Below are 26,946 nucleotides of genomic sequence, written 5' to 3'. Positions count from 1 at the left end.
CTGAGGGCGTCACGGTAATGGTCTCCTCTTACGTTGCAGGCAGGCTCCAGCACTGCTGGTGGAGACGTGCTCTCTGCCCTGCACGGGGTCTGGCGGACCCAGGGGCTGGCAGGGTAAGGACTGAGATCATTAGCTGCCCTGACTCCTCCCCAGTTCTTCCTCTTGTCTCCCAGCCTGCATTGGCATGAACCCCTCTTGTGACTGTGGGCATGTTTAGTTCCCTTCAACTGAGTGTACAGAATGGGATGTCCATGCTGCGTGTGCATGTGCGTGTGCAAGTGAATGTGATGTGGCAGAGGCCTGTGGTACTCCAGTCCCGGGCTCCTCGGTCTTGTCCCTGGGGACACAGCTGGTCCTCACCGGCATCTGGGCTACAGCATTCATACAAGCTCCTGGTTACACACTGCCTGTAAGGGCATGAGGGGAAGTGTTGGGGCTGGGTTCTGACAACTGTTATTAGCAACACCACCACCATGGCTGTCCTTGTGACAGGATGTGTTCCATAGGTAGAGTTGTTGTGTGGTTGCTGTGATTTTTGTTGATGGCATCACCTGCCACATACCTGGGGAGCATGCCACATAGCCTGTTGCTTCTAGCTACAAACCTGTTCAGCATGTGACAGGACTGACTGAGGACAACAAGCAGTTGCATTTATGTGTCTAGACTCTTGTAAACCTAGAGGAGCAGTGAAGATGTTAGGGAGTAGGAAGTTTTCAGTTGCCCTGTCATCTTGTGGGACATCGTGGCACATGGAGAATGTTTTTCAGCGAGGTGGGTTGGCGCAGTGCATGGTGCTCCAAGGTCCCATGGTGCAAGGCACCTCAGTGGAGTGTTGGTATTCAGTACTACTAACCAAATGCATAAAAATACTTTGCTTCATGTCCTAAACAGCTGTCCAAGATGTTACACCAGCACTGTTTTCACAATATTGAGAGCTGTGTGGATGCTGGGATCTTAGGGATGAAAGTAGGGACCTCCTGCCCGACGTGTTCACGCAGGGTTGTGCGAACACTGGCATCTCGGAGGTCGAAGAGGGAGCCTCCCAGCAGACAGGCCTCCGAGCAGCCTCCCTTTGGAGAGGGCGGGGCTGCTTCTGGGTAGTGCTACAGTGCAGGCCTGCTCCCCTTGCTCGGCTCGCTCTTCAGGTCTCTTCACTGGGCACTGCAGCCCACTGTGTCCCCCAGTGATGGCAATGTCTGTGTAACTAGGACAGCTTTAATGAAGTGGCAGGAGTGGGAGAGGTCAGGCCCAAACTGAAGCTTTTGCCAGTGAGGAGCCCCACTGTAAGCTCGAAATGCAGCTCATGGTTTTATTGAATGACAAGCCTGCTGTGCTGAGACAGCTGGGTCTGGCAGAGATGACTTGCTGATTCTTGATGTCTACACAGAGGATGGACAGGGTCAGGGGAAACATTTGTGCTGGGCTCCTTTGTGAGGCTGGCACCTTGTGAGGCTGTGCTGGAGGCCCGCTAGCGTTGGTACAGCTGTGCATCGCACAGCGCAGTGGCACGAGGAACTAAGCTTTGAAGCACCATGTTAGATGGTGACCTGCATAGGTGTTAAGCACTGACTGGACCCACATGTGGGTTTGTGAGATAATGAGGCAGACCTCCAGGTCCCGCTACTGAGAACTTGATGGTGGGATTGGCATGGTCGTCAGGGTATGCCCTGCCATGGACACTGAGGATCATGATGCAACCTGTCTTCCCTGTCCCAGGCTTGGCACACCTGTGCCAGTTAAAGCAATGCCAGACCAGTGCCACACCTGCAGGCAGAGGTGCATGGTGGCTCCGTGATGCAGTTCTCGCCTGCCAGAACTATGGGGAGAGGAGGAGACTGGAGAGGCGAAGGGTCCGTGTCTGTCCTGCCCCAGGGTTAGCTTTGCAAAAGGTGAAAGCTTTTAGTCTTGGGCTCCCGTTGGCATGCGTAGAGCAGGGTTGAGGTGCAGGCTACTGGCAGTAAGGGTTAGGACTTCTGACACAGCCCCTTTGTAGGATAGGATAAGAGACCGGTAATTGCACCAAACATCAAATGAAATAGTGGCCCCAGCCTAGGCAGCTGATCTCAGCAGTGATCCTGGCACACTCTGCCCTGAAGGTGGCCCAGCCTGCAGCCCTGCACACACCCCAACCCTTCCAGGTCCTCCTGCTTCCTGGCAGGGCCCTCCAGAGCAGATGAGCAAGTTAGGCTCCCCCAGTGCAAGACCGTGCCGGAACAGCTCTCACTGCTCTGTGCCTGCTTATGAAGTGCTGTCCACTTGCTGTCCTGTGAGGCATGGTCTCAGGAACACACTCTGTCCTCCGTGAAGTCTGCCTCCCCATATGAATGTCCACCCAAGGCTGAAGTTATGGAGTCGTGCTAGGACTGTTGAGCTACTGGTGGCATAAAACAAAGGCTTTCAGGAATCAGAAGAAGGTGAGGAGGGAGGACTCTGGTCAAGAGGTGTGCGCAGCTCACTGTCTCCTGATCCTCTGCAGCATATAGCCAAGGAGATGAACCCATTTTTCAAGCCAAAATGATGCACTGGCCTCCAAATGGTAATTTATGTCCTCACCAACTTTTTACCTATGCAAAACAGTAAGTATTGTGAAGCCAGACAACTTATTTTCTTACTGGTATGGTTCAGTCTTGTGTTGAGTTTTCATGGTTATTTCCAGATAAACAAAGAGGTTCTTAATTGTATGTGTAGTAATTTTACACAACGATCTAAATCCTGAGTCCACTAAAAGGGGCCCATAAAGTCAGGCCGAGCCCCCACTTTTCTCTGAGTGCTGAGGAAGGGAGGCCAGCTCGCTGCTCCACCCAGTCACACTGAGTGTGCAGCTTTCTTGGCCCTGTTCAACTTAGGCTGAGGTTCCTGTGTCTTCAAAAGGCATGGCTGTTGACCTAACACAGCATTTGCCGCAGATCTTATCTTTTCATAGGACACCCATCAGTTCTGATTTTATGACTGTCATTCTGCATACAAAATATATGCTGGTCAGTAAAAACAGAGGTTTGAATGTGGTAGAAATGAATGGATATCTTGTCACCCACCCTTGGCAGAGGGCAGACCTTCCTTTCTCTGTGTTCCTCAGACTTACAAGCTTACAGACTTTGTTTTTAGTGCCAGGACTGTAAATTTTTATGGCTGGACCTGTATCCCCCCAACCCTCTCCAGCAAGCTGGACCTTCCACGGTGTTGTCACAGTGCTGTGGCCTGCGTCACCAGGGGAGGGTCATTTGCAGACCCCTTCCTGTCATCATGTCACAGTGAGCATCTCTGGAGAGCACCTGTGTATCTTAGAGAGGATTTTCAAAGAACCCTCAATGTCCTAAGTTCTGCTCAAACATGGATTGAGTCCTTCGTGCCTGGGACTGGAGGCCCCTCCCTCCTTGTGGCCGCTGTGTGCCTCAGGCAGACAGAGCAAAAGGAATACAAATTACATTTTTTCTTTATTAGACAGAGGAAGAGAGAATGGGCACGCCAGGGCCTTTAGCCGCTATAAACGAACTCCAGATGCATGCACTTGGTGCATCTGGATTACGTGGGTCCTGGGGACTCAAACGTGGCTTGGAGAAGGTGTTTGCCTGCGAAGCCAAATGACCCCCCTCTACAGTCCCCCATTCCTTCTTGTAGCATCACATTTACAGACCTGAGGACACAATGTGACTGAGTCACCAGAACAGGCGATCTGTGGGACGGTGTCACAGATCCAGTGCCATCAGGGAAGCCCTGAAGAGGCCAACCACGGGAGCTCAGGCAGCTGGCCTGTGTCTTAGTGTCCTTCTAAAAGGACACACACATTGTGACGAAGGCTTCCCAGGCAGGGTGTGGTCGAGTTGAGCAGCGGTGGGTGCATGGCTCAAGCTGGTTTTCGTCTTTTTTCTCCCTAGGTTATTTGCAGGCATCTTCCCGCGAACAGCAGCCATCAGCCTTGGGGGATTCATCTTTCTGGGTGCTTATGAGCAGACTCGTAGCTTGCTGTTGGAAGTGGGCTGGAAGCGCCTGTGAAACAGACACTACCTCACCCTCTTCCTTGGAGACCACCTACGTCCTGGTGAGCAGCTACCTGAACCACAAAGTCAGTGCTGCACTGTGGTGACCCGGAGACTGTGTCCCTTGGGACTCTACACTGACCCCTTAATAAATAAGCTTGCTGGGGCCAGGCCTTGTCAAGCTTTCGGTTGATTCATATCTCACTTCCTGCAGCCTGATAGTGGGGTCACCAGAAGGCAGTTGGGAGGCAAGCGCTGTGCTTGTGTGCGCATTTCTCCCCTGGGCTAGTTCCTGTTGTGCAAGATTATAGCTGGGTTCAGAAAGAACGAGCTGCAGGTGCACAGGCAGCTGCTGTGAGCTAACCTCCGATCCATCCCGGGCAACATGATTGTATTTCAGAGATGTGCCAGCCACAGGCCACTGCAGTTCCAGTGACTAGATGCGTCCAGGTGGCTTTGGTCAGCTGAGCCCCGTGGCCACCACTGTCCTTACAGGTGGGTCAGCATCTCGGGAATGTGCTGTTGGTCTGTCCAAGTTTTTTCATCAGGAGAAGTTATCAAAGGCAGAACAATGACCCCAGCATGCACATAGATTTATAAATGAACCTTTATTAAAGACACTTCAATGCCATTTGTTAGACACTTCAATATTTTACATGTTTTTCAATGTACAATGTACCAAAATTTCTATAAATAAATAACTTTGTACATAAAAAGTAATACTTCCTCTTTCACATTGCCTCTCAGAAGCAGCAAGTTCACATATTTTGTGGAAGTAACATTACTCACCTACCTGTGCAGAATAGTGAGGACCTCACATAGGTCAGCATTTTGTCAGTAACTCCCTTTAGCTAAAGGAATTTGTTTTTTGAGATTTTAAGGACCTCGTTTGTTTCAATGCAATTTTAATGAATTACACATTGGCACTCACAAGATGGTTAGCTGCAGGTCCCAAAAGTGCAAATGTGCCCAGCTCCACCCACTGTGTAAGGGAATGGTGTGGACAGGCTGGCTCCCTAGTAGAAATCTCATTCCGAAAGGTGAGAATTGTCTACCCCCAATGTAGTGTTTTTAGAAAATCCACAGGTACTAAGACCAGCAGCCTTTGCCTTAACTCTAAAATGAGCTGCAAAGAAGGATGAGGCCCTGCTTGGCGGTCCTGCCCACTGCTCTGGCAAGGTAACACACACTGCCCAGCCATGCACACGGAGCCAGCCTTCCCTCCTGCTTGAAACGGTGAGTGGCAAATGAACTTTCTGCCCCTAAATGTGGGCTGTGCATTAAGGCACCAGAGCTATTCCCGACCCCTTAGAAATTAGCAACCTGATATGAAAAATAATATTGTCAAAACTGTAATTCTGCTGTTAACCATGCACAAAGGATTAAAATAGCCTCTGTAAAAGATATATAATATATATATGAAAACTCTTATGTACAATGGTATCAAATACTTTTTCTTCCTTTTGTACACAAATAGCCTCTTGCATCTCTGTGCTTCCAAGTCCTTGGAGCAGAAGTTAGAATTATGTACAGATCAGTGGTGCTTAAGCCCAGGCTGCCTCTCCTCCCTCCCGTTCTGTCGAGACTGGTACCACAAGAGCTGAGGTAGATAAAGCCTAGCTTTTTGGTGCTGACAGCAACGGTCCTCTCCGTCTCCCAGTGAGCTGTCCTGCCAGTGGTGTGGACTCAGGACTGGAGTCACATGCCTCAGGGAGGTGGCTGTCGGAAGCAAGCAAGTGCTGGGCTTCACTGGGAGGGGCGGCATCCTCCAAGTTGCCTGAAGGTAACGTGGGTGAAGGCTGGAGGGCTATAGAGTCTGCTTCATGTAAGCTTGATGAAGTCCATGGAGCCCCTGTGAGAAAAGGTGGCAATTCAGACTCTGCACACTGACCACGTAATGGCTCCCAACCCTTCCTCCCAAGTGTTAGACGTTACCTTGCCCATCCAAGGTTGCCACTGGCTGTTTTTTCAAAGACAGTATTCTGTCATGGTTACTGGGGTAGAGGGAACCCCCACATTTGGGGTGTGACCCTTCAGCAGTCCCACTGTACGGATGGTGTGGAGAATGTTCTCGGTCACCTGACTGTGCAGTGTCTCTGGATCCAGGATGAGGGTGGAAGGCCTGTTCCTGGGAGTGGCAGTCGGTGCTGCATATGGCAGGGACACTGTGTGCTAAAGGGCAAAGGCCAGTCAGAACCATCCTCAATGAGATCTCCATCCCTCGAGGCCCTGGCCATTCAGACACAAGCCCAAGTAAGGGATGGCTCTCCTGCACCGAGTGAATACTTGGAGAACAGATACTGATCACAGGAAAGTACTCTTTAGAAATGAAGCTTTTAAAGAGCCCTGGTGGCTCAGGCCTGTACTCTCAACACCTGGAAAGCCATGAGTTGGAGACCAGCTTCCAAAGTTATGTTGAAAAGGGACTAACTTCTAAGGAACTTAAGGGGCAAAGCTCAAACAAAACAGAATTGGAAGACAACTTGGTGTCAAAAGGCAAAGCCCTACCTAGTCTATGCGGAGTGGCTGTCCCCTCGGCTTTCTCCACCGCTTTCCAAGGCTCTTTTGAATAGCCGACACAGAGCCTGGGCTGCCTGCACACGATGCCGTGAGCGTCGACCTCTGGACCGAGGCTTGCATCTCTCAGACACACCCCTGCAACGAGGGTTAGAGGCTGCTCAGCCCTTCTCAGCTACCTGATGAAAGGACCCTACAAATCCTCTGAGCTGTCCAACAAGGAGTCATGTTTTCTAAATCAGCTCAGGTGAGGCCTTAACCCCTGCAGGCGAAAGGAGCTGCCACACTGACGGGAGTGCAGAAGTTGTCCTGGCCATTGTGCATGGCGCCTGCACGTCTCGAACTCGCGACATGGGTCGGGTAAGCAGCTATTACCCCAGTGTATAGAAGACCACAAGGGGAGATCTCTGCCCATTCAGTACAGTCTTCCTTTCCTGAATATCTGCAATCTAAGTGGTTGAATTCACAGACCCATAAAGGGCTGATAGTACTGTGGTTTTAGGACCCAGAATGTTCTTCCTGGTAGTTAACGCCATTTGGACTGGGAGACTTACCATTGCTTTCAATGTGCCCATTGGCTTGAGGGCCAGCTTCAGTCCTGACCATGGTTTCCTGCCGGTCAGAAAGAGTCCCCTGAGACGAGAGGCAGCTTGGGACATCTGGAGGCACTATAGTTTCATCTGCAAGGTGAGGAGACGGTGAAATACCATTAGGCCCTGAGCCAGGGTCTGCCCAACAGTAGTCATGAAGGCTGTGTCTACAGGTTCTGGGAAGCTCCTCAAACCTTCACCTACTTTGTACCCGGACCAGGAAAGGGAGGAGGACCCATGGACAGCCCACCACACGATAAGCCTGGGCTGCAGGCACCTCTGAATTGACCTGCAACTGGGTACAGCAGAGGTCAGCAAGTAGTGCATTCGAGAATTCTCATTTCATGGTACCCTCCTTGGAGATCAGTGACAATCCAGCCTGCGCTCTTCAGAATCCATACTCACAAAGGCTCTAGGATACACAGGAACCCTTGGCAGAGCCTGCAGCCTCACCCACATTTTGGATGGCACCAATGTCACTGCCTTTTCCTCCTCCCCTGTAAACGTCCGCCCACACTGCCGGACCTGTGTTGGTGACGCTGTACTCCTCACTCTTCCTCCGGGTTTGGTAGATGACGCAGACCCACACCAGTGACGTCAGGACGACGCTGCACACCACAGCAATGGTGAAGATGCCCACCGCAGTCCCGTCCTTCCTGCAGCCAGGTGTGGGCAAGATGCTCAGTTGGCTGTGAGCTCGCTCTGTGCCCAGAGCGTTGGACATCTCGCAGGTGTATCTGCCTGCGTCCTCCACCACCACATTCTGCACGACCAGCAGCTGGTTTCCCGGGGTGAAGTGGTGCCGCTCGGTGAGGCTCAGAGGACGGTCCCCCTTGAACCAGGTGATACGCGGAGCAGGGCTCCCGGCCGCTTTGCACTGGAGGGCCACGGTTTCTCCCACAGTCACCACCCGGTCTTCCAAGGGCACTGCCAAGGAGGGGGTTTCTGCAAGAAGTCGATGGAAACAGTACCTTTAGCTTATGGGCCTCCGCTGCTGGACAAAGGACAGTCCTTTTAATTTCAGAGCTAACCCAACTCGGTGGTTGCAGTTCCAAGGATGGCTTCAACAAGAGTGATGAACGCAGAGCACAAAAGCCACCTGTTCCCAGTCTCGGCTATGACAGACCAAGAGCTTCTTACTCAAACGACAGATACCTTAGTCCTGTATCAAGACTCTGTTCAGGTTGGAGAGATGGCTTAGCCAAAGGACCCAGGTTCAGCTCCCCAGAACCTACGTAATCGAGTTGCACACGTGTCTAGGGTTTGTTACTAAGGGCCACAGGCCCTGGTCTACCCATTCACTCTCAAATTTTAACAGACTTTTTTAGAAAGACTAATTCATTGATAATTACAACCCAGCACTGAAAAATACACACACACTCAAATGACACCATTAAAAAGCAGCCCAGATTTTCAAACTAAGTAGAAATAGACTACCATAGTTACCATCTCTGACTCCACAGGGCAGAGTGTCTCACCTCAGGTGCCTACAGTACTTAAGAGCCTGCCCCGCCACCCGGGGCGGATCCGCAGTGCCCATTACCTAAGACGGTCAGGGTGGCATTTGCTGAAATGGAGCCGGCCGAGTTCTGTGCCGTGCAGCTGTAAACGCCCACATCGTCTGTTTTCACATCGGTGATGAAGAACACATCATCGTCAGGCATGACGTGCATGCGCCGTTCTCGCGCCGCAGGGAAGTCCGTGCCTCCGTCTTTCTGCCAGGCAATCTGGGGGTTAGGGTGCCCAGTGGCTGCACATTCCAGGCGGGCCGTGGTGCCAGTCCGGATGGCGATGTCGTAGGGTACTTTGGTGAATGAGGGCAACACTGGAAAATACAGGTGAGGTTATGGGAAAGGCACATACCAGGTAAGGCAGGAGAACTGACTGGCAAGCAGCGCTGCCACTAGGAGCAGTGCCGGGGTGCACAGAACCTCTCCTGACGCCTCTGGGCTAACGACAGCCCAGCCTTCAATGGAATGCTCCACATCCTTACCTCTAACAGTGGCTAGAACAGTCCTCCAAAGCCTGAGAGAGAGCCTACAGCCGGTGGCATGGCTCCTAAGGGACCTGCTGTAGGCAGGGCACATGGAGGCTGGCTTGGAGAGCCTAACAGTTGCCTAAGTCTTCAGCAAACAATGGGAACTCTCTCAGAAGCCAAGATAGCAAGACCAAGTGTGGGAAGGGTGTGTCCTGTAACTGGCCAGGCAGAGCGCTGGCCCCTCCCCATGACCCACAAGCCACGCTGTCCTGTTAGGCTGGGAAGACTCCAACAGCAGGCCCGGAAGTAGATAAAAAGACATACTAGCTGCTCAATATTATCCTAACTCGACTTCTTTTTTATTCTTGTGTGTGTATGAGAGAATGGGCACGGCAGGGCCTCTAGCCACTGCAAGTGAACGTCAGATGCATCTGGCTTCCGGGGAATCAAACCTGGGTCCTTAGGCTTTGCAGGCAAGCACTTGAATCACTAAGCCATCTCAGCAAAGCCTGCACTGGGACAAACCCTGGAAAACCCTCTGAAAGTGACTTGTCTGTCTGCCTCAGTCATCTCTACATCTATGACAGACAATGGGACCCCACAAGATGACCCCCCTACCATTCACAGTGAGCCTGGCCTTGTGCGAGTAGGTGGAGCCGAAGTGGTTGGTGATGACACACTGGTAGCGGCCTTCGTGCCCGAAAGTGACACGACGGAGGTGCAGGATCGTGGTGTACTCCATCACTTCCCCATCCTGGGCACGGACGTGTGCAAAGTTCTCCATGTCGGCGTTGGCCAAGAGCTCACTGTCCTTCTTCCAGGCGAAGGTCATAGGGGAGCTGCTGCTGCTGGCCGCTGAGCACGTGAACCGAATGTCCTTGCCCACCACTGCCATGGTCGTCTCCGGCTGGGTGATGATCTGTGGCTTTGGGAAGTCGTCTGGGGAAAGAAGGACCAACTGTAAGGCACCAGATCATTCAGAGCCACCAGCACTGGAATGTGACTCTGTGGATGTCAGGCTCACGGTCGCATCTACCAACCTCGGCAAACCAAGCCCGTGCCGGCAGGAGACAGCTGGTGCCCAGGCCTGCCTGCCTCTCAAACCCGCACCACCACCAGTCAGAACTGACTCTTTCCAGAATGTCAGGTCCGGCTTCTGTGCAGAGCAAGCCTGAGTGACAACTCAAACCATCTTAGTCACCCTGTCCCAGCTGCCCAGCCTTTTCTGTGCTCCTTGCAACCAAACTTGGATCATGACCACGCCTTCTCAAAACGATGGCAAGAGCAACGTGGCAGCCCCCTGAAGGAGGAATTTCACTGATTCAGTGGCTTGGACAAACAGCAAGAGTGCGGGTCAGTGCGGAAAAATTCATTCTACTGCAGCGGCTGCTCCTCCTGTGTCTAACCACTCAATCCCGTGCTGGAGAGAAACACACATAGAAGCCCCCTCCTTATGAGCGAGGCACCAGAGCCCTTCCGTCTCCTCTAGCCGTGTCTTCTGGGGCTCCAAGGTGGTTCCCATGGGAAACAAACTAGCCAGCAACTGCTGTCTGACCAGGGGCTAGGTTAACTAGGATTGCAGGCTCTGGTCCAGTAATGGAAGGTTCCTGCTGGCCTCTTAAGAGCCTTCATTACACAAGGAAAGGATGAAAGGTGGTCTTACCACACACGAAACTCTCCGGTGGCACTGAGAAAATGCTCTGGCCTTTCAGTGACTCTGGGTGGGCACAGGTAGCTGTCACGGAGCCCTGCAGCATCCTGCTCACCAGCCATGGGGGCAGCCACTTGAGTTGGCAGTCGCAGAGGAAGCTCTCGCTGCGGATGTGGCTGAGAGAGAAGCAGGGGACACTTAGTGCAAGCTCACGCGGGCGGTTCTGTTAGCATGCAGGATGGTCCATCACTGCCAAGCTGCCTGGGAGCCAGGACCACCGCTCCACAGGATGCTTCCCCACCATTCCTCTCCAGTGCCACAGAGTGGTGTGTGGGACCCTCCTGGAGGTGCTCTGAAGGAGGCAGCATCACCTTTCAGGTTACCCACATTCCTCTGTGACCCTGGAGAGGCTTTCTAACCTTTCCTGATCTCGGAGGCATCTCCAGTAGGATGAATACTCACACCCTCTGGTTCTCCCACATTTCTGATAGATAAATTTCAGCTTGAGTTTGGATGTTCCAAGCAGTTTAACAAGTCTATTAGTACATGGCAAAACTGTGTGTTTTTCTCCACACTAGAATGCTGAGGTAGTGGGCAGCATTTAGTATGACTCCCTCAATGGTGCTGCTGAGCTCCCACCAAACAGAACTGGGAATGGACATCTGAGCAGTCAGTCTTTTCTCGGCGGCACGTAACTGGCAGTCTTGTCCTGATCCTGGAAACTCCAGGTAAGTGCAGCATCAGTGCAAAGCAAGCGGAGACTTGTTTGGACAAGTGGGCTTTCCCATCACGAGCTGCCTACAGTAACACAGTGAACAACAGTAGTGACCAGTGAAGCAGCTCCAGGATGTCCTAATCGCTCTCTGTCCTAATAAGCAGCACAGCTGCCAAACTCGTGAACAGCACGGAGAGATGACCTTTACCCCGGGCGGGTGACATGAAATCACTTTCACATAATCTCCAAGCCCTTACAACAGGGACCCCAGAACCACATGAAGCTTTGAATTTTCATTTGATGGCTGCAGTGTGCTGTGACATCTGAGGGCTAGCCTGCCACTCCTGTGCCAGCAGGAGACCTCCAACACAAACCCTTGCACCAGGACAGCTCTGGCGGCCAGGCCTGCGGAGGAAGCCACTTCGGATTCCTCACCCCTCAGCACAGACAGGAATATATTTAACTTGAGCCATGAAACAAGTATGAAAATACAAACTTGACCTCAGGCCAGGCTCTGGAGCATGCTCCGTGTCTGCCTCCAAAGTGACACCCCCCCTTGGCAGGGAGGGGAAGTCTGCAAGGAAACTAAAGCCACCACACTGCACAAGTTGATAGCCAAGGCCAGGCTGGGTGTGGAGGGAACATGACCAGCCCTGGGCACTGCAGGCTCCAATGCCTTTCCTCACTGGCTAACATTGTGCATCTTCAGGATTCCAATCACTGCTTGTAGAAATTTGCCCAGAGTTACTTAAGTGCACAGTACACCCTGCCATAACCTGATGAAGGAAGAAAAGAACTAAGTGAAGTTAACCTTGTCATTTTGAAGGACTGAGCTACATTCATCAATGAAGGGAACCCAGGCAAGAGAGCAAGGCTGAGTTCCTAGCCCACCAAACTCCTGCAGAGAGCTTCATGATACAAAAGCAAGCCTAAGTGATCAAAACTTGGCTTAGTGGTTAAGTGCATGCCTGTGAAGCCTAAGGACCCCGGTTCAAGGCTCAGTTCCCCAGGTCCCACGTTAGCCAGATGCACAAGGAGGCACATGCGTCTGGAGTTTGTTTGAGTGGCTGGAAGCCCTGGCTCGCCCGTTCTCTCTCTGTCTGTCACTCTCAAATAAATAAAAAATGAACAAAAAATTAAAAAAAAAAACTTGTCTTTGTTATAATTAAAAGGGGGATTGTGCACGTTATAGAAGAGCTTTTGTTTCGCATTCTCTAGAACTCTTTTTTTTTTTTTTTTTTTGGTTTTACGAGGTAGGGTCTCACTCTGGTCCAGGCTGACCTGGCTCTAGAACTCTTATCAGTGTGGATTCACGGTATACATCACTCTACCACGTGTTTGTATTGTTATGGCCACTGTGCTAAGAAAACACTGCTCATGGGGCTGGACAGATGGCTTAGCAATTAAGATGTCTGCCTACAAAGCCAGAGTCCTGGTTTGATGCTCCAGGACCCACCTAAGCCAGATGCACAAAGGGGCGCATGTATCTGGAGTTTGTTTGCAGTGGCTGGAGGCCCTGGCACATCCATTCTCTCATAAATAATTAAAAAAAAAAAAAACACTGCTCAGGGCTGGAGAGATGGCTCAGGAGGTCAAGGTGTTTGCCTGCAAAGCCTAAAGACCCAGATTCTATTCCCCAGTACACATGTAAAGCTAGATACACAAAGGGGCACATGCATCTAGAGTTTGTTTTCAGGGGTTGGAGGCCCTGGTGCGCCCACTCTCTCTCTCTGCTTAAAAATATTTTAGAAGCCACCATGAAGGCTGCCTGTAAGAAAAAGTTTGCAAAACCCTGACCCCAAGTTAAGTCCTATGGGCCTTTTAAAGACAGCTCACGGCTGTCCTCTAAGTGAGCATTACACAGCTGTACGTCTTCCTTACTCTGTGACAGAGCCCTGGGCGCCCAGGTACTCACAGCTCTCTCAGATGTTTCATCTTCGTGAAGGCATCGGGCTGCACAGACCTGATGGCATTCTCGCCGAGGTTCCTGAAGGAGAGCACAATCAGTGACTTCAGCAGAGACACCGAGGGTACCCTTCACAAGTGCCAGCCAGCCTCAAAGTCTTGTGGAGGCTGCTCAGCAGGTCACCAGGCAAGTTCCATAATGGCCAGAGGAGCTGGCCTGCTCTCACAAACACACAGAAAAGCCACAAGCCAATGTCACACTATACAGCACACTTTGCATATCTTTAGACTGCTAACACCACACTTCAAGGCTGGACCCTAAGATTGGCCCAGTGACACTTCCCCCAGCCAGGTGGCTAGAAATCCAAGTTAAACTCCTGAATCTATTGGGGGGCATCTATTCCACTGACAGGCAGGCTCGTGGTGGAGCCTTGCGCACACTCAGTGTGGCACAGCTGCTCGGAGGGGCCATGCTGAAGCACCCTGTGTGAAGGGCAGTGGCTCCAGGAGACTGAAGGAGCCTGTGCAAGGGCATGCAGCCCAGCAGGGGAGGAAGGTACTTGCCCAAACAGCAGGCCACATGTGGGTGTGCCAGGCACAGGCACGATAAGAGCTGATTATGAGAGGAAGCAGCTGGTCGCCCAGCTACGGAAATGCCACGAGCTGCTAGCTGACTCCCCCCGCGGTGAGTCCGGCCCCGGCAAGATACTTACAGGTGCTCCAGGCCTTCCAGCCCTGAGAAGGCTTTCTTAGCCACGGACTTGATCTTGTTTCCCAACAGAGTTCTGCAATTTGCAAACATCCAGGCGCAGCAGGGCCGGGAAAGAAGAAAGCAAACACACAATTAGGGCGGTGCACCCCGACAAGTGTCTGAGAGGCAGGTGGAATTCTGGGCTGAGGTTGCAGGGTGCTCCTACTCAAACTAAACATCCAAATCTTCTTCAGAGTTAACAGCGACGACGGGCTGGCAGGGCAGGCTCTTGGCCCTGTGAGTGGAAATCACTGTGGCTCATTGCTCTCCAAGGATCACCCAGGGGAGGGGAGGGAGAGTAGAAGGTAATGCGACCACACAGGGATTCAGTAGTACGAGGGATTGTGACCACAGTGGTATCTGTACAGATGGAAGCTGTCAATAAAGGGTCTTTCAAAAAATAAAATGATGGAACTAAAAACTGCATCGACTTTTGGGCATAAAGAGTCCCAAAAAAGATGGGACACTTGTCAGGGTAATCATAGCTTTTCACCTTGGCTCAGTGCCGAGGCAGTTGCTGTGAGGAGGCCCTGCACATGGATTCTAGAACAAGACCCCACGGTCGGCTGGAGGCTTCATCACCAGGTCCGCCAGGGACCCCTATGTGCTCGCGGGCTCCTGACCCATGGGCCAGCTTATTTCCAGAAGTTCTAATCCTACCCTTTGCAGCAAGTAGTTTTCTCACAAGGTGACCTCTGCCCCCTGCAATATACATGGAAGCAAGACTGCTGCTTCTAGCAAAATGCAACATGCAGTTCCCACCCAGAGCATATGTAAACCTCTTCCTTCTTGTTACCTGGGTCTCTGAAGAGAACCCACTGAAGGCATCCTCTACTCCTCAGCACAAATAGATGTCCCCACAGGGATCTGTAGAGGAGCCTGGATACTGAAGAATTCTCAGAATGAGAGGGTTCAGGGGACAAAGGGGAAAGCTAGTCTGGCTTAGACTCCTCCCAAGACAGGACATCTCTTGGGCAGGATCCCACAGAGAACCAGGGAGAATATCTGGGCTAGAGGCCAGATCTGCCTTCAACCTATGAAGACAGCCAGGCTATACCTGAGAGGCTGCGGCCCCCAGAAAACGGAACTTGCTGGGAAAGCTTGGAATCCCCAAAACATGACCCTGAGCCTTCCTCCACCGCCAAGGGGACAGCCCGGGCCAGCAGCACTGGCGCTGGCGCACTCCCAGAACAGGCTCATAAGCCAAACCGATGTTGACTTGGGCTCCTTAACCACAAAACTAGCAGCAAGGAAGAGCTCATGGGGCACGGAACTCCAAGCATGTCTGAGGGGGAGCTGCCAAAGCACTGTGGGCTCCAGGTTCTAGTCAGAAAGCATTGAGCTGGTGAAATGAAATCTCCCATAAACTAGATCTAGGAAAAAGTTGTACCTTATTTTATCTATTAAATATTAGTCATATTGACCTCTTTTACAATGAGGGTAGGCTGGTTTTTTAAAAATATTTTTTGTTTTATTTTTATTTATTTGAGAGTGACAGAGAGAGAATGGGCGCGCCAGGGCCTCCAGCCACTGCAAACGAACTCCAGATGCGTGCACCCCCTTGTGCATCTGGCTAACGTGGGTCCTGGGGAGTTGAGCCTCAAACCGGGGTCCTTAGGCTTCACAGGCAAGTGCTTAACCACTACGCCATGTCTCTAGCCCTACGCTGTTATTTCTAATGGTACAATAGCAATAAAACAAATTCTCAATTATGCTGGGCCAGTCATCCTGCTTGCTGGTGGGTTAAAACAAGCCACACCTTTTCTCAGACAGCCAAGGGTTGTCGACTCTGATGGCTGTAAGTAACAGGCTGCTGGCCCAGCAAGGACTAAGCAGACAGACCAGGGATATCACCTCTCAAGCCTCACAAGGCCACTCAGTGCTTGTTGAAGCACCGGGCAGACAGGCGATGGCAGTTCGTGGTCCTCAGGAGAGCCATGGCATGTACAAGGAAGGCAGACGCTGCTGCCCACACTGAGTACAAAGTCCCTGAGCTGGGATGAAGACAGGGTGCAGCTTTAGTCACCTTGAGCGCACACACGCTCCTCTTCATGTGTGCCTGATGTGACCCCCTCCTGAGGAGTGCACAGGGAGAGACGGGGTAGGCCCTGCACAAGGCACATTCTGCTCTACAAAGCACCACCTCTCTCTCGAGGTCCGGAAGTCCTGCCCTATGGGCTCCGAGCAGGCGGGCGCAGTCAACAGTCTGGACAAAGCAGGGAGAAAGGAATGGGCCACAGCGGGAAGCGCCAGCATGAGGAAGCGCCAAAAATGTTTGGGTTCTGTCACTGCAACGATGAAGGCAGGGCCACGCGCGCCCACTGGTCGCAGAGGCAGCCTCTCATGCCGTGCTGCTCACTCAGGCCCAGCCTTTGCGGGGTGGGAAGGACCTGAGGTCCCTGGGTAACTTGATGGAGGCAGAACACTGAACCCAGGTCTAAAGCTTCTCAAAGGAAAACCCTAGCTCAGATCAGAGCAAGTCAGGGCACAACACCTGCCCTCACCACTGGCAAATTCTGGGGCATGAGGAGATTGGTCCATTAGAGATTATGATTAGCAGCAGCAGCAGCAGCAGCAGCAACAACAACAAAACATCAACAGTAGCCTTGAAACTATCAAGAAGGGTCTCCATGCTGGTTGTGGCCACCCCCTGCCGTCCCCGCGGCTTCAAGACAAACAGGCACAGGGGAGCGTCTGCTGCAGGGACCCACACACACCAGCACTTGGCACAACCACATATCAGAAATACTCACAGTTTGCTGAGGTTGTCGAGCCCCACAAAGGCACCACTGGTGTCCTCAATAGTGCCTGAGATCTCATTATGGTCCAGGTCCCTAGGGAGAAAACAGAGGCAAGCTCACTCTCTATGCTGAGCTCTGGTCTTGGCATCCAGGCAAGACATCCCATAAGGTCTTGAGAAGTGCAGCCTGGCTTCTCAGCCTTCCAAAACAGTTGCCACGCCCTTAAACACAAAGCTTCCCCTCACCTCTGACTGGCTCTATGAAGGGAAGCCAGGTTGGATCCCACCCGGCAGCACAGACTTCTGACCCAGGCATGGAGCAAGAGCCCAAACATTTAATGGCTCCTGTCAACCAGAGGCCCTTTCCTGGACTTGACCACGATGCTGGGAAAGGCACGGCACAGGAAGGGGGCTGTCCCAGGCCCTCCAGGCGGGCCATAGTCTGGGGCCCTGAGCCTGCCTCCTCACAAGGTCTGGAGTCTGAGCCAGGGTAGACAGCTGGGTGCTGACTCAGACCTGTGACCCACTCGCCAAGACAGGGGCGATGAGGCCAACTCCTGAGCCCAGGCTCCTCGGACAAGGCCAGTGATTCAGCCTCTGGTCACAGTGCCCAGCTGAGACATCACACCTGCAGTTAGGACCCACTCTGCACACATGCTGCTTCCTCCAGTTTTCCACAGGTCACTGTCCCTGCACTTCCCTCTTGGGTGTCCTCGCAGATAGGGCCAGAACAGAGAATGAGGCTGCCCTTGGCCCCCTGGGAAACCTGGAAAGTCACTGCCAGTGGGGAGGGCGGCTTGGACTGAAGAGCAGAATGCTTGCTGTAACCTTTTCTTTCCAGCATAAAGGCAGAATGAGTGTGCTGTGCAAGGGACGTTTTCTTTCAGTGGGTCCCACCTATTCTCTTGGGAGTGAATGCCAGGGGCCCAGGCCCTGGCTTTGTGTGCCTGTCTCCTTGCTCTGAGCCCTGGTTGCCAAGGTTTCTTCTTCTTTCTGGCCTTGCAAGGGCTCATAGGCTGACCTTGGCTTGGCACTGGCTCTTTCACTCCCCAGCAGTGACTCAGTGCTCCGGCCCACTCTGCCAGGGGCATGCAGGAGAGGAGCCCTGGAATCTGCCACCACTCTCCTTACCAGATGCCCCCCTGGGGTCTTTAGCCCGAAAACTCCTCAGAAGTTGTCTATGGTTGACAATTGAGAAGTTCTATGAAAGCCCCAGGAAACTTCCAACAATTTCACTTAAGTGACACTTAGAAGGACACGATGTCATTGCTGCTTTTTGTTACATGACTCCCCAACAAGGCACAAGCAAGGACATGGGCCTCATTTCTACCTCTCACACAGTGGGTCTGCGGAGGAATTTTCAATGCTGACTGAGAAAGCAATCACAGTACTGACCTGGAGAAACAACACACAGGACTTAATGCCATGTGCCCACATCAGCACCGGACAGCCATAGTGGAAGGTGCCTGCCCGGCATGCACAAGGCCCTGGGTTTGATCCCAGCACCATGAAGGGGAGGAAAATCCCTGTCCTTAGAGCCAGACAGAATGGCTCACACCTGTAATCCCAGCATTTGGGAGGGAAGTTTGCGGTCAGTTTGGACAGCAGTATGAGATCCTATCAAAAAAAAAGAAGTCACCGTGCAAAGATTCAGACTGGAGTGATGGACGGTGTTGTCTTGCCGTGTGCTGCTGTAGGTGCACATGGGGACGTCTGTCAAACATGACCCATCCCCTCCTGCCACGGGCACCTCAGGAATTACTGCACTGCACGGTGACAACACCCCTCTCTACAGGTGCCATCCTAGGAATGGAGAGACGTTTCTGCTTAAGTCTTTCTTTTCCAGGTGTCGATATAAACTTGAGCCCCTGCACCCAGAGCTGGTTGGCTTGGGGTCAGTCCTGATTGGACCCCATAAGAGTGACTTTTGGGCTGGAGAGATGGCTTAGTGGTTAAGCGCTTGCCTATGAAGACTAAGGACCCCGGTTCGAGGCTCGATTCCCCAGGACCCACGTTAGCCAGATACACAAGGGGGTGCAAGCGTCTGGAGTTAGTTTCAGTGGCTGGAGGCCCTGGCTCACCCATTTTCTCTCTTTCTATCTGCCTCTCTCTCTCTCAAATAAATAAAAATGAACAAAAATAATGATTTCTGTTTAAAAAAAAAAGAGTGACTCTCAAAGCAGCTGGTTTCCTCTGCTCTGCATGCTCACCCAGGGCCCCTCACTCTGTCACCCAAAAGAGAAAGCCTTACAGGACACGTAGATTCTTGAGCCCCCTGAAGGCACCCTCGGCGATATGGCTGATGGTGTTGTGGCTGAGGCGTAGGACGCTCAGGCCGCTCAGCTCGGCCAGGCTCTCCTCGTCCAGCCGGGTGAGGTTGTTGAAAGACAGGATCCTGGGGAAGAAGGGAGCAAGCATCACCACCAGGCTCTATGGGTGCTGTCCTCTCTCCTAAGCAGTCTGGTCATGACTGGGAACACACAGGCTTCCTGAGAATGGCTGTGCATACAGAAGCCCTTAGGCCTAGCGTTCATCAGGTCTGACTAGAGCCATCATTCGGATCATGGGAAACCAAGGACTGCAGTCCATACCAAACTGGACATCAGCCACACAAGGAGCCCCAGATACACTCTGCATTGTCCAGCAGAGGGTGCCGCGAGCCCCTGCCTGGGACAGCAGGACTCACTCCCATCTCACTGCCTGTGTCGTGTGGGTCCCCTTCCCACACTCCTGCTTGTGACACAGGGCTGGGCTAGTTATCGGCATGCTAGCTACCGATGGGCGAAAATGAGAAGTCTGGGTGGGAGCAGAAAAGAAGGAAAACAATTCACTTTAGTAAGTTTCTAAAGGTGGCAGACAAGGAACATTCCTTCCTACTGGAAAAATAAAAGTCATCATGTCTGTTAGTTGTAAAGAGCTGGCAAGAGACCAAAATTACATCCTCATCTGCAATTAAAGAATTCAGCTTCAAGGAAGTGCTGGAAAGCAATCCCCTGAGGTTGCCTGAAGACAAGTCAGTTGCTAGAACTGGTCTAGATACACTTCACTACCTGCAGCCTCTCTAAAGGGCAAGGACAGCATCACATTGCCCTGGCCAGAAAGGCCTAGAGAAGCAGGGGCAGGGATTAGTGGCTGGCACCTTTAATCCCAGCATGGAGGGAGGGGCAATGTGAGATGATAGGATTGCTTTGGGGTCATAGAGTGAATCCCAGGTCAGAGGAAGCTACGGGGGTGGGGGTGGGGTGTGTGTGGGGGGGACTCTCAGAGGACTGCTCACAACTTGGGACCTAGAGGGGCCAGAGCTCCCAGCGCCACTGTTGCTCCTTTAAATTCCCTGGTGGGGTCAGGAGAACCTGAGATAGCATCAGATGGGAGTGAACAGCAGCAGTGCCCCAAGCTATCGGAGGAAGCGGTAGAATCACGGCCTTCTGCATCTAATGGCTGGCTCGCTACAGACTCCAGGCTGGGGTGGGCATGCATGGGAGACACACACAGCCACAAGAGTCCACACCAAGTCCAAGTGTCCCCGAGTATGCCTGCTGTGGCCAAAAAATATAAGATAAGCCAGGCATGCTGGCGCACGCCTTTAATCCCAGCATTCAGGAGGCAGAAATAGGACTGCCATGAGTTCAAGGCCACCTTGAAACTACATAGTGAATTCCAGATCAGCCTGGGCTAGAGCAAAACCATATATATATATATATATATATATATGGAATTCCAGATCAGCCTGGGCCAGAGCAAGACCCTATCTTGAGAAGACATAGTGAAACAAAAAGGACAGGCTTGGTGCTCCTGACAACGCTGGCTGTTTTGGGTCAATCTTTTCCCACATCCATGCCCAGACAAAGGAACCCTTCCCTTGCCACCTCACCCCCCAATCTAAATCATGAAAGAAGAAGGGGTACTAGTGGGAAGAAGAGGTTTAAACATGAGAGAAGATAGTGGAGTTGAATGGGACCAAAATACATTATTCAGGTGTATGGAATTGTGAATATTAATTTTTAAAGGAAGACTAGAAAACCCTCTCAAAAATAACCCTACTAGACTAAGGACCAGCATATCAAACTGAGAGAACGTCAATCTCTTGAACATAGGACAGAGCCACGCGCCAAGTCCTCTGTCTGAGTCAGTGAGTGCTGGTCAGTGAGTGCTCCAGCATTAGGCGTCTGGGGCACCCCCTCCCTACCAGGGGTGTCCATCAACTGCTGCTATTCTGGGTGCATGGGCCCCAATGTCCTACACATCCTCTTCTGCCCTCAGGCACTAGAATGCAGACAGGAAGGAGGCCGGTGTGCAGAGAGCTTTTCTGAGGGAAGGCAGGGGAGTGTTCAAGTCTTCCACAGCTCTCTGAGGAGCAGCACAGACTGCAGCGGAGCCCCTCCTTAGAAACCACCTCCAACTGCACAGAGGACCTCGAGGCGACTCCTGCGGCTCAGTCAGCTCCCTGTCTCATCTGATTACACCCACTACAGCCTTCCATAGGAGGTGTTCCTGTCCTGCAGGGAAATCACCCTTGGGTTTGGTTCACTGTACAAAAGATGCTGAATTGGGCCCAGGTGAAGGCCCAAATCCTGAGGTAGAGTTCAACTCAAAGTCTTGCTGGTCCTGGTATGGCCACGCTGGTTAGGCCGTCTTCCTTACAGAACAGGCTTCTGCCTACCTGCCTCCGAGCTGTGTCCTCAGAACCCCTGTGTCCAACTATGCTGTGGGATGAGCCGACCTGTGGCTGCTCGGGCTCTGGGGACAACAGTGACAGACTTACAGCTCGTGCAGCTTCGGGCAGAAGCCCCAGCCGTCACGGTGGATGTGAGCGATGGCGTTGTTGCTGAGGTGCAGCTGCTGCAAGGCTGTGAGGCCGTAGAGGGAGCCACTGTTCACCTCCGCCAGGCTGTTGTACTCCAGGTGCCTGCAAAGACAGCGTGCGCGGGTGAGGAGGGGCCAGCGGGCCAGAAGTTACTCTGCCAGGCACGATGCGGCCCAAGGTCACAAGAGAAGCACGGCCTCTAACGAAAGCTCCATGGTCGGTGTAAGGGGTTTAAGCCACCACACTGCTTTCTTCCCTTTGACTTTCTTGACAGTTCAGAGACTCCAGGCTGGGGTGGGCATGCATGGGAGACACACACAGCCACAAGAGTCCACACCAAGTCCAAGTGTCCCCGAGTATGCCTGCTGTGGCCAAAAAAATATAAGATAAGCCACCAGGGAAATAACTTTTAGCCCTCGTCTGTACAAATCTATCCAACAGAAAAACCAGGTGGCAGATGGGAACATCGTTTCCTGGCAGGTGGGGACGAGAGAGGACAGCACAGAGACGTGGGTCTAGGCTTCTGGCCTTGGTGTCTGCTACAGAGAGAACTGACAGAGGACATAGGAAGCGGGCAGGGGCGGTGATGTGTTGGGCTACTGACTGGCAGAAAACCTTGGAGCACATGTAAAGGCAGTGAGTGGTACAAGTTTGTTCACTCAGAAGTAACCATGACTTAAACCTGCAAACAGGAAAACCAAAGAATGGAAGTGATGTCTCATGGGAAAGAACTGGGATAAAAGGAAGGACAGTGGGGAGTGTCTGTGTCAGTTCACAAGTGTCCTCCTGAGCTCACAAACTATACATTCTTAGCACACCTGCATACCAATACTGTCAACCCCAAAATGATGACAGAAGGCACTTCCTGGTGTGTATGGGAGTGGAGAGGGCATTGTGGAGGGAGTCTCTGCATCCCACGCTGGTGGAGAAACTGGGGCTGGGGAGTAGGGCCCAGAAGGCTGGCTCAGTCAGCTCCCTGTCTCATCTGAGCCTTCCATAGGAGGTGTTCCTGTCCTGCAGGGAAATCACCCTTGGGTTTGGTTCACTGAGCAGAAGATGCTGATTGGGCCCAGGTGAAGGCCCAAAGGGCAGCGGGCACAGTCCATCCACATTCAACGTTCAGCTAAATCAGTGCGCACAGAGCCCATGCCCATGTCCTTCCACCGCCCGCTGGAGGTGCCCACTCACAGCACGTGCGTCTTGGGCAGCCCCCAGAAGGCGCCGTCGGCAAGCTTGCTGATGCTGTTTCTCTGGAGCTTCAGAACCTCGAGGCCGGGGAGCCCCTGGAACGCGAGGCCCTCGATCAGCCGGATCCGATTCCGACTGAGGTCCCTGTGGAGGTGAAGCCACTTGGTCAGGGTGCCCCGTGGGCGTGCCCTGCCTGCAGCCCTCCCACGAAGGCCCAGCTTGGCTTCCAGAGCCAGGGGGCACCTCGCCTGACACAGGGACAGCGACAATGACACAAGAGCAGTCCAGCAAGCTAGCCCAGGGTCCTCCAAAGAATGCAGCTGTTGTTCATAGTTCTGCAGCAAGCACTGGACATGACCCAGGAGGCGTATATCTTAGTCAAGATGTCTTCACTCAGCAATAGATCTATGCCATATGCTTCAACTCAGGGGAACTCTCACCACCGGGTATCAAATGGCATTGGACAGGATCTCCACACAGGGACAGTAGTACACATGGGGACTAAACAGGTGGTGGGGCCATACCCTACGAAACACGCACGCTCTGAGCCGCATCACAATGAACCCTCAGCTGACCACAGGATATGGGAAATGTGGGGAACACAGAATTAACCAGCAAGCCCTTGCTTTTCTCTAAACATTTTCCTCGTTCTCCATGGTCCTGCCCACGGCACGGCCTCCTCAGAGTGAGGCACAGAGCTGGACCTCCCTCCCAGGGGAGGGCGGGCATGCTCCACCCTGCAGCCAACTTTGACCCTCAGCAGGCTCTGCGTCAACTAAACTTTAATCTTGCCTCATCTTCCTGAAATACATTCTTTTGCTAAAAGAAGACACTGAAAAAGAAGAAACAGGAAAATCCTTCACCCCATTTTGTTTAATGAAATTTTATTGTTCTGAAAACTCTGTGGCATTTTAGGAGGACACTGGCTTTGTTCATTGAAAAAAAAAATCACACAAATCCTTTCAAAAGAAAGCAGGACAGGAGTGGTGTCACATGCCTTTAATCCTAGTCCTGGGGAGGTCAAGGTAGGAGGACCACTGTGGGTTCAAAGCCAACCTAAGACTACATAGTGAATTCCAGGTCAGCCTGGGCTAGAGGGAGACCCTACCTCAAAAAAGCCAAAAGAGAGGGAAGGAGGGAGAGAAATCAAACCAACCTGTGGGGCTGGGACAATGGCTCAGTAGGTCAAGTGTACTGTGTAAAAGCATGAGGCCCAAAGTTCAGATCCCCAGAACCCACGTGAAAGTCCAAAGGAGGGATGGCACATTCCTAAAATTTCAGCACTGGGCAACAGAGGAGACTCCTCAGGGCTTGCTGGCTAGCTAGTCTAGCTGAGTCAGTGAGTTCCAGGTTCAATGAGAGAGCCAAGTGGAAAGTGAGAAAGGCGCCTGATGTCCCTCTCTGGCCTCCCTGTGCACCCACATGCATACAAATTGCATATTTACACAGAGAAGAAGGAGGGATTAAATCCAGCTACTTTGTAAGATCCAGGAGATAAAGTGGAGGCCATTTCTGGCCACACTGAGTTTCTACCAAACTACTACCTTCATGTCTGAGGTATAGATGGCTTGAGTACCTTTAAAAATGACACACTCCTGGGCTAGAGAGAAGGCTTAGCGGTTAAGGCACTTGCCTGTGAAGTCTAAGGACCCAGGTTCAATTCTCTAGTACTCACTTAAGCCAGATGCACAACGTGTGCCTGGAGTTTATTTGCAGTAGCCAGAGGCCCTGGCATGCCCATTCTCATTTTCTCTCTCAAATAAATATTTTTTTTAAAAAATTAAATAACACACTCCTGAGATAAGAAGGAAACTGAGTCAGGCATGGTGGTACTTTCTGTCATGCCAGCACTCGGAGGCTAAGTCGGGAGGGGCAGTAGGCAAGGACAAGCCCCCATGCGAGATCTGGCCTCGCAATCTGAGCCAGACTGCCCACGCCAGACCCAGCTCCTAACCTGCTTTTACTAGGTTTGTGGTGCACCATTAATGAGCGTTTATGCAGAGCTCTGTGAGGAGTGTGAGGAAGGGGTGGTGATCGGCGTAGGGTCTGGCTGCCCTCCATGAAAGCGCACGCTTCTCTACTTACAGCTGTGTCAGCTTGGGTAGCCGGAACGCTTTCACGGGAAGCTGCACGATCCTGTTTTTGCTCAGGCGGAGAGTCTGCAGGGACCTGGACAGACCGTCGAATGCTCCCGACTCCAGGGTGCTGATGCGGTTGCTCGCCAAGTTGCTGGAACAATTCAGAGAAGATGCACTGGCCGCAGGTGACCTCCTCATTCCTTCACAGATACCACAGCCAGCGGGACCTGAGCTAGGAGAGCGTGCTGAGACACACCCAGAGGGACAGGCTTGCACTAAGTTATCATTGAGTTATCATTCAAAGCCCACCCTGACTCCAGTTGAACAATCGAAGAACTACTGGAGGCAGAACTGTCCAGTGGAGTCATGGAGGCAGGCTTTAAGAGTGGAGTAGACTGGCCTGGAGAGATTGCTCAGTGGTTAAGGCACTTGCTTACAAACCATAGTGTCCCAGTTCCCATATAAGCAACACGCACAAAGGGCTGCATGTCGAGTTCATTTGCAGTGGCTAAAGGCCCTGGTATACCCATTCATTCTCATTCTCTCTCTCTCTGCTTTCAAATCAAAATATTAAAAAAAAAGACTGAAGTAGACTGTCCAGTAAAGACATGAAGCCAGGATGACTGTGCATGTACTAGGCAGTGACCATCACACACATGTACACCAATCTTCTCCCACACCAGCCACACTGTGGGGCCTGCCTCAGGCAGACCTGCAGGATTTTTGCCTCACCACTGGCTACGCCAGGCTGATCAGAAAGTCAAATCGAGAGGCAAGATTATAGCCATTTTAATACCTTAGAAAGGGCTGAGGAGATGGCTCAGTGCGTAAAGTGCTGGATCCCCAGAACCCGTGTTTGAAAAGCCAGATTGTTGACGTGTCACGATCCCAGCTCTGGGGAGGCACAGACAGGCGGAGCCCTGGAGCTCGCGGGCTCCCTTGTCTTGGCCTACGTAGCAAGCTCCAGAGCAGTGAGAGACCCTATTTCACTACAAAGCTGACACCTGAGGCTGTCCTCTGCCTCTATACAAGCACCTATGTGCATATGCACATGCATTTGTACACATACACATGCACACACACATACACAAGACGCCTCAGAGAAGCAGCTGACTGCATGACTTACAAAACAGAAAGGTGTGTACAGTGTTCACACCAGCTCATCTAAATAGTTCTAAATGCCTCCAACAAACATTCTAGCTAGAGACCTATAGAGTCCTTCAGGAAAAGGGGCACATCCTCACAGGGCTGCGGGCGATGTGCATGTTGGGCATGTCAGTGGTGTGACTGGGAGACAAGCCTGTCACTGAGCACACCGCATCAGCCAGTAAGACAGCATGACACTTCTGTGAGATGCCACCCCCATACCGCTCCCAGATAAAAGCGACATTGTCCTAAGCGAAAAGGAGAGCAAACCCCATGCACTGAGGGAGGAGGAGCTGCTGGCTTCCCCGTCAGGCACCAGGGCAGGGCACACAAGGACTCTGTTCTGAACACTCCACACTAAAGAACGGGCAGTGTGAAGATCCACTGGCCACTGGCTGGCAGAGTAGAAAGTGTCCCTGAGTGTGCACAGCAAAGGCCACTGCAGTTCCCTGTCACCGCTGCAGCCTGTGGCTTCTTTGTGCCACACAGGAAATGCCATGTGGCAGCTGGAACCCTTGAGGAAGTGCCCACGAGGAGCTTCACAAGTGCCAGGCCTCTTGTCCTTAATTCTGGCACCTGGGTTCTGCCTAAGGTCACGCCGGCCCTCAGGTAGACTGGGAGCCATGCGCCACATTGTGCAGATGAGCTGCTCGGGGCTCAGAAACTAGTAGCCTGGGATGAAATGCAGTCAGGATGGGGAGCTTTCTCCAGCTGAGGTCGTTAGATTCTACCACAAAGCAACATCTGCCTAGTAGCAGCTCGAGGACTGCGCAGCTTTTCACTTTCTCATTTGGGTTTATCATCAACCACCTGGAGGTAGGGTGCTGAGATGGGTGAAAGAGACAAGTCGAGAGGACCCTGGTGCCCATGAGGCGAGTAGCTGCCGCCCTCTCTTAGTAAGCC

At 52.3% G+C, this 26,946-nt stretch overlaps 2 protein-coding genes across 7 annotated transcripts in view; one reads left to right on the top strand and one right to left on the bottom strand.

The window, feature by feature from the left end:
- The window catches only part of Slc25a26 (solute carrier family 25 member 26), an 86,319-nt gene extending 80,902 nt beyond the window's left edge, over positions 1-5,417 (top strand). The window contains exons 9-11 of one of the 2 annotated variants that reach the window (XM_004669093.2): positions 40-113; positions 3,876-4,039; positions 4,378-5,417. In XM_004669093.2, the coding sequence (XP_004669150.2) occupies positions 40-113; positions 3,876-3,993 (192 nt within the window). In that variant the 3' untranslated portion in view covers positions 3,994-4,039; positions 4,378-5,417. Of the gene's footprint in view, positions 1-39; positions 114-3,875 lie in introns of both variants that reach the window. The other variant, XM_045136108.1, reaches the window with a different exon arrangement.
- Positions 4,567-26,946, bottom strand: part of Lrig1 (leucine rich repeats and immunoglobulin like domains 1) — a 146,191-nt gene continuing 123,811 nt past the window's right edge. For 2 of the 5 annotated variants that reach the window (XM_045136105.1, XM_045136103.1), the window contains exons 5-19: positions 24,905-25,048; positions 22,820-22,963; positions 21,590-21,733; positions 19,076-19,219; positions 16,838-16,918; positions 14,047-14,118; positions 13,344-13,415; positions 10,726-10,889; positions 9,681-10,001; positions 8,628-8,909; positions 7,610-8,029; positions 7,049-7,174; positions 6,486-6,632; positions 5,913-6,149; positions 4,567-5,829 (exon numbers count right to left, since the gene is read on the bottom strand). In XM_045136105.1, coding sequence (XP_044992040.1) covers positions 5,594-5,829; positions 5,913-6,149; positions 6,486-6,632; positions 7,049-7,174; positions 7,610-8,029; positions 8,628-8,909; positions 9,681-10,001; positions 10,726-10,889; positions 13,344-13,415; positions 14,047-14,118; positions 16,838-16,918; positions 19,076-19,219; positions 21,590-21,733; positions 22,820-22,963; positions 24,905-25,048 — 2,734 coding nt within the window. In that variant the 3' untranslated portion in view covers positions 4,567-5,593. The remainder of the gene's footprint in view (positions 5,830-5,912; positions 6,150-6,485; positions 6,633-7,048; positions 7,175-7,609; positions 8,030-8,627; positions 8,910-9,680; positions 10,002-10,725; positions 10,890-13,343; positions 13,416-14,046; positions 14,119-16,837; positions 16,919-19,075; positions 19,220-21,589; positions 21,734-22,819; positions 22,964-24,904; positions 25,049-26,946) is intronic. The other 3 variants (XM_045136106.1, XM_045136107.1, XM_045136104.1) reach the window with 3 other exon arrangements.

The sequence above is a fragment of the Jaculus jaculus genome, chromosome 16 (genome assembly GCF_020740685.1).
Source record: "Jaculus jaculus isolate mJacJac1 chromosome 16, mJacJac1.mat.Y.cur, whole genome shotgun sequence".
Taxonomy (NCBI): domain Eukaryota; kingdom Metazoa; phylum Chordata; class Mammalia; order Rodentia; family Dipodidae; genus Jaculus; species Jaculus jaculus.
The sequence above is the reverse complement of the archived record's forward strand: the minus strand, read 5'-3'. Positions and strand labels throughout refer to the sequence as shown.